This window comes from Antechinus flavipes, chromosome 3 (genome assembly GCF_016432865.1).
Source record: "Antechinus flavipes isolate AdamAnt ecotype Samford, QLD, Australia chromosome 3, AdamAnt_v2, whole genome shotgun sequence".
NCBI classification, from domain to species: Eukaryota; Metazoa; Chordata; class Mammalia; order Dasyuromorphia; family Dasyuridae; genus Antechinus; species Antechinus flavipes.
In genome coordinates, this window is record NC_067400.1 from 563,973,288 (window position 1) to 563,987,045 (window position 13,758).

The window sequence follows — 13,758 nt, forward strand, 5'->3', positions numbered from 1 at the left end:
TACATAGTACAGCACTTAGAAATATTAGGCGCTTATTAAATGCTTGCTGATTGACTGATTACAAATAAATCTCACTGGGGATAAATAAAAAGCTTCACTTTTAATTCAAAAAAACCTGAGGGCTTTAAAAGGCCTGGAGACTCAACATGAATTAGCAGAATGTTGTGCCAGATAAGAAAGTAACACCAGGCTACAGAAGTGGAAGTATAGGATCTAAATGGTATGTGAAAAGCCTAATTAATGCTGCTTTGGTTACACCATATCAAGAATATTCTGAACATGACTCTTTAGAATGAATATTTAAAAGTAAAAATAAGTAGGTCCAGAAAAGGGTGATGAACAGATTCAGAACTATGGTTCATTTGGTCGAAAAACCTAGGGAGATTTAGTCTGAAAGAAGGTAGCTAGATGGTGTAGTGAGTAAATAAAAGTGTGGGGCTTTAATTTAAAAAGGTGTGACTTCAAATCTGACTTCAGATCCTTCCTATTTGTGTGACCCTGAGCAAGTCACTTACCCCTGTTTGCCCCAGTTTCCTCAGGAAAATGAGTTGGAGAAGAAAATGGCAAACCATTCCAGTATTTCTGCCAAGAAAATTCCCAAATGGAGTCATGAAGAATCAGATGTGACTGAAATTACTGAACAATAACACTGAAGAAAAAAAGACATCACCAATCTTGTCAAACTATTCTGCCTGGCTCCACATGGCAGAACAACAACAAAAAAACAACTAGGGAGAAATTACAGTAAGGCAGAATTCAAGAAAAGGAAAAAATTCTCAACAATTAGAGCTATTCAAAAATGGATTCAACTTGATCAATTCTGATGGGCATGGCTCCTTTCAACAATGAGGTGATTTAGGCTAGTCCAATAGATTTGTTATGAAGAGGCCATTCGCACCCAGAAAGAGGACTATGGGGACTGCGTATGAATCACAACAATGTATTTTCACTCTTTTTATTGTTGTTTGTTTGCATTTTACTTTCTTTTTCATTTTTTTCCCTTTTTGATCTGATTTCTCTTGTCTAGCATGATAATTATAGAAGAAATATGGAAGAATTGTAGAACAAATATACACATGCTTAACATATATCAGATTATTAGCCATCTAGGGGAGGGGGTGGGAAGGGAGGGAAAAATTTTGGAACACAAGGTTTTACAAGGATGAATGTTGACAATTATCTGTGCATATGTTTTGAAAAGAAAAGGCTTTTGATCAGAGAAATACAAATTAAGACAACTCTGAGACACCATTACACACCTGTCAGATTAACTAAGATGACAGGAAAAAATAATGATGAATGTTAGAGGGGATGTGAGAAAACTGGGACACTGATGCATTGTTGGTGGAGTTGTGAACGGATCCAACCATTCTGGAGAGCAATCTGGAATTATGTCCAAAAAGTTATCAAATTGTGCATCCCCTTTGATCCAGCAGTGCTATTACTGAGCTTATATCCCAAAGAGATATTAAAGGAGGGAAAGTGACCCACATGTACAAAAATGTTTGTGGCAGCCCTTTTCATAGTGGCTAGAAACTGGAAAACGAATGGATGCCCATCAATTGGAGAATGGTTGGGTAAACTGTGGTACATGAATGTTATGGAATATTATTGTTCTGTAAGAAATGACCAGCAGGATGAATACAGAGAGGCTTGGAGAGACTTACATAAACTGATGCTAAGTGAAATGAGCAGAACCAAGAGATCATTATATACTTCAACAACAATACTGTATGATGATGTATTCTGATAGAAGTGGATTTCTTTGAAAAAGAGAAGATCTAACTCAGTTCTAATTGATCAATGATGGACAGAAGCAGCTACACCCAGAGAAGGAACACTGGGAAATGAGTGTGATCTGTTTGCATTTTTTGTTTTTCTTCCCAGGTTATTTTTACCTTCTGAATCCAATTCTTCCGGTGCAACAAGAGAACTGTTCAGTTCTGCACATATATATTGTATCTAGGATATACTATAAGATATTTAACATGTATAAGACTGCCTGCCATTTAGAGGAGGGGGTGGAGGGAGGGAAGGGAAAAGTCGGAACAGAAGTGAGTGCAAGGGATAATGTTGCAAAAAATTACCCATCCATATGTTCTGTCAATAAAAATTATAATAATAAAAAAGAAAAGAAAAGAAAAGGCTTTAATAATAAAAATGGATTTTACTGCCTCAGAGGGTAATGAGAATTTCCTGTCACTGAAGGTGATAGGCAGAAGCTTAATGATCAGTTAACTATGAGGCATCTTTTGGACAGGATTCATGCTTCAATTTAGGTAGATTTAAATTAGGCCCCTTTTAATTTTGCAACTCAATGTTGTTGTTTTTTCGCTCAATTAATATCTTATTTTTCCCAATTATATGTAAAGATAATTTTCAACATTCATTTTTGTAAGATTCTGAGTTATAAATTTTTTCCTTCCCCAAGTCAAAAAGTAATCTGACATAGGTTATATATATACAATGATTTTAATGAAGTAGAAGTTATTTTTTTAAAGGCTATTAAAATTAAGTGACTTGCCCAGGGTCTCATAGCTAGTAAATGCTAAGTGTCTGAGGTCAGATTTGAACTCAGGCCCTCCTCCTCAGGTTCTCCTGATTCCATAACTAGTGCTCTACCCATTGTACCATCTAGCTGCCCCTAGTTTTAGACATATTTCTACATTCAACTCAATATTTGTAAATGACATGTTCGCAAGAGAGGTAGATGATGCAGGGATAGAGCACCAGCCTTGAAGTCAGGAGGATTTGAGTTCAAATATGAACTCAGACACTTAACACTTCCTAGCTGTGTGATCTTGGGCAAGTCACTTAATTCCAATTGCCTCAGGGGGAAAAATGACATGTTTGCATTTGAGAAAATGTGGAATAACCATATGAGAAACAGCCTTAGAAGTAAGACTTAGAGCAAGGGTCCTCAAACTAAGGCCCACAGACCAGATGCAGCAGCTGAGGACGTTTATCCCCTTTATCCAGAGCTATGAAGTTTCTTTATTTAAAGGCCCACAAAACAAAGTTTTTGTTTTTAACTATAGTCCGGCCCTCCAACAGTCTGAGAGACAGTGAACTGGCCCCCTATTTAGAAAGTTTGAGGACCCCTGGCTTAGAGCTTCCAGTTTAGCCCCTGATAATCACTGGTTGCATGATATAACATGGCACCCTCACTGTGCTCCTGACAATCCTCTTACACTATAAGATAGCTGCTGATCTGTAGCTGTGAAGGAAGTTTTGAACACTAAGGTTCAATCTTAAAAGTCAGGGAAGTCCAACTCCTTCAATAAACAAGCTTCCTTTTCCCTATTTTTTTGTTCTAGTTTCTTCAAGGCAGTGTTCAAAACTCATTTGATGGGCTAAAAAGCAACAATCAGCTGAAGTTGGGGAAAGGATAAAAGTAGATCAAAACTTATATTATCATGAAAGGGACTGAATACTCAGAAGATTTGGGGAACTGAGGGGTACACAAAGTCATCAAAACACTGCAGTGAATCATGGTAACTCTTACCTTCCTGAAGAGCACAATTCATTCTGTTTTAAGACCTATACAATTAGCACGGGAGCCACCTTGGGAAAACACTTTGACTTGAAGTAAGATCTCTGTGAACCACTGCCCAAGGAAAGAGCCAGGACCATACCCACCTGTAGCATGGAGTCACTTACCATCCTGCCCATGATTCCTGTCCCCACTGTTTCAGCTTCAACTTCTGAGATATGCACTGCATGTTCTTGCTTGACATAAAGGAGCAGCATGATCCCAACTAATCGGATAAGCTTCACCTGAAATTGTGAAGTTTTTCTTCATTAGAATCTCTGCTATGCATTTTCACTCTTTTTGTTGTTGTTTGCTTGTATTTTATTTTGCTTTTTTTTTTTTTTACTAGTTTGATTTGATTTTTCTTGTGCATCACAATAATTGTATAAATATGTATGCATACATTCCATTTAACATATATTTCTACCATGTTTAACATATATTGGACATCTAGGGGAGAGCGTGGGGGAAGGAAGAGGAAATTGGAACACAGGGATTTGCAAAGGCTAATGTTGAAGAATTATCCACTGTTTAGAAAAATAAAAAGCTTTAATTAAAAAAGAAAGAAAGGAAAAAAATCTCTGCTATGGGGATGATGCTCCTAAGCCCCATGATGGTATAGATGTGACAAGAAGATCTTGATGCTATTCTGAATGAGCCAAAATTCTGGCAGTCCCACCCAGCTGGAAAGGTTTCAATCACAAATGGGACCAGTGCCTGATTGGTCTGCATCCAAGGACCATTGGCGCTGGAGAGGCTTGGCACGGCAAGGTGAGCTACCAGGCAATGAATTTTGGTCATGGCAGTCTCTTACATGCATTACTAAATATTCTCCCTCTCACTACTATAGTTATTCCAAATCTTTTTATTGTTCTTCAAATCTCCCAGAGCACCTCAATTCCCCACTGTTAGTGGAAGAATTTGGTTCATATTTTGCAGAAAAACTAAAATCATTTGCTAACAGCTCCCTCTTCTTTTCATCTCATAGACCTCAGAAGTCTTCTCCCACTCTCTTTTCTATTACCCCTTTCTCTCATGAAGTGGCCCTTCTCCTTAGCAAGGCACATCCTTTTAATTACATCTCACCTACCCCAGAAGACTGGAGTGGTCCAGACGACTTTCTATCTCTCTACTCTCATTCCAGGCAGCTAGTGATGCCATGGAAAATGTGTTGCATCTATAGTCAGGAAACTCTGTTCAAATCCAGCCTTAGACACTTAAAAGCTGAGTGATCCTGTGCAAATAATTAACTTCTGCCTGTTTCAATTTTCTCATATGTAAAATGAAGTTTACAACAGCACCTACAATAGAATAAAATGAGATAACTATAAAGCTCTTTGCAAACCTTAAAGTGCTACATAAATGCCAGATATCATTGTTATTATTTATCTTTCCCTACTTTTACCAATATTTTCTCTGCTGCCTACAAACACATATATTCACCATGATCTTCTATAACTGTTAGCTATCATCCTATATCTTTAATCTTATTCTTAGCTAAACACTTGGGGAAAGCGGTCTACAATTGCTGCCTCCACTTACGCTCTTCTCAATTCCTTGTTGTTCAGTCATTTTCAGTCATGTTCGACTCTTCATGATTCCATTTGGGATTTTCTTGGCAAACATATTTGAGCCATTTGTTGTTTCCTTTTTCAGCTCATTTTACAGATGACGAAATGGAAGCAAACAGGATTAAGTGACTTGTGCAGGGTCACACAGCTAGTTACTATCCGAGGTTGGATTTGAATTTAGAAGAAGTCTTGCTGATTCCTGACTGGGCTCTCTGTGCACTATGGTGCCACTTACATGTCATTTCTAAATCTTCCCTAATCTGGCTTCTGACCCCATCCCTCAAATGAAATTGCTCTCTCCAAGGTCACCAAAAATCTCTAAAGAAATAAATATGATGTTTTCTCAATCTTCATCTTTCCTGATCTCTTTCTATAGCTTTCAATTCCATTGATCACATTTCCCTCCTAGATACTCTCTAGGCTTTCGGGACACTGCTCTCTTTCCTGGCTCTCCCTCCCTCCTTCCCCCAGAGAACAAGTCTGACCATCTACTTCACAGGCTAGTGGTGACCTGGAGTCAGATCAGTCAGGAAATCATTCAACAAACATTTATCAAGTGCTTCCCATGTGCCAGGCACTGTGCTGAACAAAGCAGTCCTTGCTCTCAAGGAGCCCCAGGATAATGGGGGGCATGGATAGAACAATATGCAAACAACTATGTACAAACAAAATATATACAAGATTAATTGGAGATAATGAAGGAAAGGCTTTGGAACCAAGGGAGTTCAAGAAAGCTTCTTGGAAAAGGTGGGATTTTAGCTGAAATTTAGAAACTAGGGGGCAGCTAGTTGATGCAATGTTTAAAACACTAGCTCTAGAATTAGGAGGACCTGAGTTCAAATCTGACCTCAGACATTGGGCAAGTCACCAAAGCCTGACTGCCTGAAAAAGAAAGAAGGAAAGAAAGAAGACAGAAGATATAAATCAGTGGGATAGAATTCCAGGAGTGAGAGATAGTTATTGAAAATATCCAGTCAGGAGATAGAATAAGGAACAAAAAGAAAGCCAATGTCACAACATAAAGTGCAAAAAGACTAGAAATATATGAGGGAGCCAAGGTATGAAGGGCTTTGAACACTAGCAGAGGATTTTATATTTGATCTTGGAAGTAACAGGGAACCACTGAAGTGTATTGAATTGGAGTTGACAGGGAAGAGTGTGTGACATTATTAAATATGTGCTTTAAGAAGATCAATTTGAAATGGTTAAATGATATAAACAGACAATTTTCAAATTAAAGCTGTTTTTAGTCATATGAAAAATGCTCTAAGTCATTATTGATTAGAGAAATACACATTAAGACAACTTTGAACTATCACTTTACATCTCTCAGATTGGCTAAAATAACAGGAAAACATAATGATAAATGTTGGAGGAGATATGGGAAAATTGGGACCCTAACACATTGTTGGCGGAGTTGTAACTGATCCAACCATTCTGAAGAGTAATGTGGAAGTATTCCCAAAGGGTTATAAATCTATGCATACCCTTTGATCCAACAGCGTCTCTAATGGATCTGTATCTCAAAGAGATCATAAAAAATGGGAAAGAACCCACATGTGCAAAAGTGTTTATAGCAGCCCATTTTTGTAATGGCAAGGAATTAGAAATTGAATCTATACCCATCAGTTGGGGAATAATTGAACAAGTTATGGTACATGAATATAATGAAATATAATAATATTTCTACAAGAAATGATGAGCAGACTGATTTCAGAAAAGCCTGGAAAGACTTACATGAACTAATGCTAACTGAAGTGAACAGAACCAAGAGAACATTATATACAGCAACAAGATTATGTGATGATCAACTGTGATGGACTTGCCTCTTTTCAACAATGAGGTGATTTAATTCCAATAGACTTGTGATGGAAAGAGACAGCTTCATCCAGAGAGAGAACTACAGAGATTAAATGTGGATTGAAGCATAGCATTTTCACCTATTTCTTTGTTTGCATACTTTTTTTTTTTTGTGGTTTTTTTTCCCCCTCTTGGTCTGATTATTCTCTGCAGCCTGATGAATATGGAAATATGTTTAGAAGAATTGCACATGTTTAACCTATATTGGGTCCCTTGTTGTCTAGAGGAAGGGGGATGAAGGAGGGAGAAGGAAAAATTTGGAACACAAGATTTTGCAAAGGTGAATGTTGAAAGCTATCTTCACATGTATTTGAAAAAAAAAAAAAGCTATTACAAAAAAAATTTTTTTAAAGAAGTTCAACTTGACAAGTTAGTGGATGGATTGCAGTGGGAAAAGACTTGGGGCTGAGGAAGACCAATTAGAAGGCAACTGCTATAGTCCCAGTGTGAGGTGATGAGGGCCTGCATAGGGGTGTCAGAGGAGAGAAGGAAGCATACTGGAGAGATGTTATAGAAGAAGCAATTACAGGAACTGGCAACTGACTGAACAGGGAAGATGAGAGTTGGGATGTCAGAGCCACTGAGGATAAAAACTAGGCATCAAGCCTGGAACTAGGAAGATAATGGTGTCCTCAACAGTAACAGGGCAGTCACTAAGAGGGTTTGGGAAGGAAAGAAAATGGATTCAGTTTTGAACATGTGGAATTTAAGACATCTATAGGCATCCAATCTGAGATGTCCAGGAGACAAATGGAGTTGGAATTCTGAAGGTCAGGAAAGAAGTTAAGGTTAGATAAGTAGATATGAGACTCATCAGCATAGAATAACTGAAGTCATGGAGCTGATGAGATTGAAGATAAGAGTACCCATGACAAAGTCTAGGGGAACACCCATGGTTATCTAGCATGACAGGATGAAAATCCAGCAAGGAGAAGGAGCAGTCCAACAGGTCAAAAGAGAATCAGGAGAGAATGGTGTCATAAAAGTCAAGAGAGAAAAGTGTCAATGAGAAGGTAGACAATGTCAAAGGCTACACAGAAGGTTCAGGAGTAAGAAGAGGTCATTGAATGATTTGGTAATTAAGAGATCACTTTGAAGAAAACAATTTCAATGGACTAATAAAGTCAGAGATCATAGAGAGTTAAGAAAAAAGAAAGAGGAAAGGTTGGTTTTTGGCAACCTTCAAAGCTCCATCCTGGGTCTAATTCTTTCTCTATACTGCCAACACTTGGTAACCTCATCAGTTTCCATGGGTTCAAATATCACCTCTGCAGATGATTCCCAGATCTATAAATCTATCCCTAATCTCTCTCCTGAGCTCCAGTCTAGTGTCATCAACTGACTTTTGGACATCTTGAATTGAATATCTCATAGGCATCCCGAACTCAACATGTCCAAACGAGAGGTTGTTATCTTCCCCCCTACATCTCCCTACTTCCTAAACATTCTATTACTGTTGAAGAGCGTTGTAGTTCTCCCAGTTATCCAGGTATACATTGATATCACATTAAACTTCTTTTTTATACTCACTCCACATATCCAACATGTTAGCAAAACTCATCATTTCTACCTTCACAGCATCTCTTATACATGAGTCCTTCTCTCCACTAGAGTAGCTACTAACCTAGAGCAGGCTCTCATCACCTCACAGCTTTCTATTTGGTCTCCCTACCTCAAGCTGCTCCCCCTTCAATCCATCCTGTACTCAGTGCTAAAGTGAATATCCTAAAAGTGCAGGTCTTTTGGACTAGGAACAAAAGGGAATAGGACTGTTGGTCACTCGGTCAAGTTAAAAGATATAAAAAGCAGGAACAATGACTTTTCCTTTCTATGATACCAAGATAAAGCTTTAAGAAGCTAAAACTCTTTAGCCCAGACCCCATCTTACTTTTGCATATTTGGCATCAGGATGAAGACCCTCAGTTACAGCTTTAAACCACTCTTCCTCCTTTGGGGTATCATTGAAGAAAAAGGCTTCTTTACTCAGATCTAATTCTTGGAACCTGTCAGAAATGAGATGAAACAAGTCAGACTCTAGAAAAGAAGAAAACACCAGGCCTGTTCTAGAATTGTTTCAGAGGTATGAGTTCCATTCCCCACCCCGCCTAGAATGGAAGCCTCAGAACATATCAGCTCACTATTCTCGTCCCTCCTACAATACTTAGCCTGGTGCTTAATAAAGATTTGGCTAGGGCTTCTCTTAATTCTACCTTCTTCATGATAGTATTAGTTTTGGCATGCAAAGCATCCAACAGCTAAGGAAGAAAACTCTCTTAAGAACAATGATTCTGACAGTTGGTTAAAGGAAATATGAAGTATTAGCATTAAAATAACACACATGGTTCAATCTTAATAATAGGAAATGTGTTACATGACAGAACAGAAAAGAAACAGAAATCTTTAATGACCTAGTCATTTAAAAATTCCCTCTACTAGCTACAAAGTCTTAGCTTACAGACATATGGCTTGGAATCCAAAGTAAAGAATCAGAGAGACTTCTGAGATTAAAAAAAAATGCTTACCCTACGCAATATATATCTGGAGGCTGAACATCCTGGCTTAGCCAAGGCCGGAGGCATTCTTTGGGGGACTGGCCATTCACATTGTATGTTCCCACAAAGAACCTATCATGAAAATAAATCAATTTGAAAAAAACTTTGATTTGAAATAACACATAGAACTAACAAAGATATTATTTTACTGTCCATTCTCTTTAGCTCCACTCTCTTCAAGAAAAAAGTTTTAAAATGCAAGAATTATCAAAGAGAAGTCAGATTATGGTCCACTATGCTTAGTATTCTGTTGCTTACTATGTCAACCAAAGCGTGTTCAAGGTTAATAACCACAGTTACCTCTCATTTCTTTTCACTCAAGAAATTAGATTCCTAACTAAACATTTCTGACATTTCACTAATAATCCACTTTGGTTCTATAATTCCTGACTTGATCTTTAACCCACAACCCAACAGCCTCATCAAAAGAAATTGGAAGTCATGTCATCCAAAAGTCACTGAAGATAGTGGAGATGTTTAACCCAAAGAAGAAAACACTCTCAGGGGAAACAAGAGTGTCTTCAAACTTCTTAAAATATATCCACATTGAAGAGAGTTCAGAGAGGAAAGGAGCAGGCATAAAGGACTCTAAAAGACAAACAGATAGGATCCTCAAAAATAATCATGATTTATATTTCCAGAACTGATAATACACTTGTGGCTCAAAAAGTTTTAGTTGTTCTTTGTTATCTCCACTGAGTAGAGTATAACAAATTCCTTGGGCTGTAGTGCACAATTCCCCCAGAACCCAGCTACTCGCTGGACTTTTTCATGAGGCTACTCTCCATCCCTGGAATATATTCCAGGCATTTCCATTTCTGACTTGGGGCTATTCTTTATATCTGAAGTATTTTCCTTCCCCCTACCTTTTAACAGAGGCTTCAAAGTCTATCTCCCATGACACCTCTGGTAAGAATGAAACAACAGAGAATTCAGAAATAAAACCAAATGTATATGAGATTAATTTTGGCATGCAAAACCAAAATTATGAAATATTGGGAAAGTAAATTAAATCATTTTTGTTGACCAAAAAAATTGCTTACCAATATGGGGAAAAGATAAATTTAGAGTGATACTTTATATGTTATATAATAAATCCAACTAGATCAAATAGTAAGCATCAAAAGTCATTTAAAAGTATAATAAAATAAAAATTCCCTCAATTGTAGAGAATAGACAAAATTTATCAAATGGAAGAAATTATATGAAAAATATTCATTAGATTGTTAGAGCTAATATGTTAAAAATAACATCACTACCTGAATTTATTTTTTTTAGTGCCATCTTATTCAAACTACTGAAGGATTGCTTTTATCAAACTAGAAAAGATAACAAAATTCATCAGGAGAAATAGCCAAGAATCTCAAGGGAATTAATGGGGAGGAAGGAAGTTGAGAAGGAAAGAGGCCTACCAGATTTTATATAATACTACAAAAATAATAATCTTCAAAACCAATTTGGCACTGATTAAAAAAGAGATTAATCAGTGGAACAGTTTAGGTATATAACAAACAGAAGCAAATGAAATTACTAGCCTAGCGTCTGAAAAGGCCAAAGACTCCAACTAGTGGAGGAAGGATCCACTATTTAACAAAAACTGGTGGGAAAACTAGACAGTGATTTGGCAAAAAAAAAAAAAAAAAAAAAAAAGTTTAGATCAATTAATACTTAACACCATGCCATTGTAAGCTTCAAATGGATAGATGACTTAAATATAACACATCACATCATAAAACAAATCAGAGGAACAAAGAAGAAATTACCTTTCAGATCTATGGATAAAGAAAAAATTCGTGACCAAATAAGGGATAAAGAAGATCACAGAAGGCAAAGTAATCTTAATTATATGAATTTTTAAAACTTTTATATAAATCCAATTTGTCCAAGAATGGAAGGAAAACAGTTACCTGTAAAAATAAAAATCTTTGCAGAAAGTTTCTCTGTCAAGGATCACATTTCTAAGAAATGTAAGGAACCAATTCAAATTTAAAATAAAGGCAAAAGGTCATTATGCAATTGATGAAATTACTGGAAACAAATGTTCATCAGTTAGGTAATAGCTAAACAAATACAACAGAAATAGAATGGAATGGAATATTGCTATGCTATAATAAATGGAGAAAATTGTTTCAGAGAAACCGGGAAGATCTGTATAAACTAATCCACAACGAAATCAGCAGAACCCAGAGAACAAATTATACCATAACATTACTACTTTTAATAAAAGAACAATTTTTAAAGGTTTAAGAACTCTGAGCAAGACAATGATCAACATCGATTCCAGAGGACTGATGATGAAAAATGCTTCCTACCTCATGATGAGAGGTAATAGTCTAATACAAAACACATTTTTTTAGATGTGAGAATTTGTTTTGCTTGACTTTTATGTCACAATGGTTTTATTTTATTTTGTAAATGTTTTCACTGGTGGGGAGGTAGGAGGGAGGAAACATGCTTGATAATTGAAAAAAAATTAAATGTAACTATTGTCAAAAAGATACATAAAAATAGACTTGATTACACAAAAAAGACTTTTGCAAGAAAAAAACAACTCCCAAATAAAGAATGAAAAGAAAAGATTGGGAAAATATATTTTGGCTATAAATAATGCTACTTTAAGTCTGAAATATGAAATATATAATAAGAAACTATGGAAATTTATTAAAGTAATGGCTATTCCCAATGAAAAAGCAAGTTATCAAAATTATGTGAACAATTTTCAAGAGGCAACAAGAATTCTAATCACTTAAAAAACATTAAAATAACTTTGAAATAAATTAATATTCATCAAATTGATAAAAATTCAATTAACGGTGAATTTAATGAGACTGTTGAGAAAAAAAGAACTCTATGACACTGTTGACTGAATTAAATAAATGATACCTTTTTGAAGGTTAGTTTGGAGAAATACAATAAAATTTGTAAAAATCAACTATATACTCTGTTGTTATTCTTTTAATTCAATTTTATTTTGAGTCTTGAATTATCTTCCTTTCCCTTTCCTTCCTCCACTCACTGAGAAGGTTAGAAAACAAAACCCATTATAAATATATATAGCCATGCAAAATTAATACCCATACTATGCCCAAAAGAGAGGAGGGGGGAGGAGAAGAAGAGGAGGAGAAGGAGAAGGTAGAGAAATTGGAGAAGAAGAAGAAGAAGGAAGAGGAGGAGGAAGAGGAAGAATGGAGGAAGAGGAGGAAAGGAGAAGAAGGAAGAGGAAGAAAAAATGATTGAGGATGAAGATGATGATGAGATGACACAAAGACACCATCTCTATCTGAAGGTGGCTAGTTTCTGTCTCATAATGTAGTTCTATTTTGTACTTTGTACAAGTTCTTGTACTTTGTACAAGTGACTAAGTTACTAAGTGGAAAAAGTAATCATAGCCCTTTAATTTGTAAGAAAAAACTTAAAACAATATGTCCAGTGGCTCTCTTCAACAATGAGATGATTCAAACCAGTTCCAATTGTTCAGTGATGAAGAGAGCCATCTACACCAGAGAGAGGACTGTAGGAACTGAATGTGGTTCACAACATAGCAATTTCACTTTTTGTTGTTGCTTGCTTACATTTTATTCTGCTCTTCTTCTCTCTCTCTTTTTTTTTTTTTTTGCTGGTTTGATTTGATTTTTCTTGTGCAGCACAATAATTGTATAAATATGCGTGCATATATTGGATTTAACATATATTTCTACCATGTTTAACATATATTGGACTACTTGCCATCTAGGGGAGGGTGTGGGGGAAGGGAGGGAAAATTGGAACACACGGTTTTGCAAGGACTAATGTTAAAGAATTATCCATGCATATGCTTTGAAAAATAAAAAGCTTTAATAAAAAAAGAAAAAAGAAAAAAACAACAACAAAAACAATATGTCCAGTAATTAAATGAGAAATTATAGCACAATGATTACATAGTATGCTGGAGTTAAGAATTAATAAACCAAGATTTCAAATTTTGATTTGATCCCTTCCCAGTTTGAAAACAGCACTTAACTTATTTCATAAGGCTTTTTGTGAATCTCAACTGAGATAATATATATAAAGTACATGACAAACATTACTACTCCATAAAATGTCAATTGTAACAATTATGATGAAGAACAGTTGAAGTTATATTGATAAAAAAAGAATGTTACTGAGTCGATAAAAATTAGGAATATAAAGAAATATGGAAAGATATACCATGCTATAAAAGTAAGGGGAACAGAATTAGAATAACACCATATATATTATAATG

At 36.0% G+C, this 13,758-nt stretch overlaps 1 protein-coding gene across 2 annotated transcripts in view; it reads right to left on the reverse strand.

The window, feature by feature from the left end:
• The window catches only part of INPP5B (inositol polyphosphate-5-phosphatase B), a 71,209-nt gene that overhangs the window by 18,678 nt on the left and 38,773 nt on the right, over window positions 1-13,758 (reverse strand). For both annotated transcript variants that reach the window (XM_051987729.1, XM_051987730.1), the window contains 3 exons: window positions 9,486-9,587; window positions 8,852-8,966; window positions 3,661-3,777 (listed from right to left, as the gene is read on the reverse strand). In XM_051987729.1, the coding sequence (XP_051843689.1) occupies window positions 3,661-3,777; window positions 8,852-8,966; window positions 9,486-9,587 (334 nt within the window). The remainder of the gene's footprint in view (window positions 1-3,660; window positions 3,778-8,851; window positions 8,967-9,485; window positions 9,588-13,758) is intronic.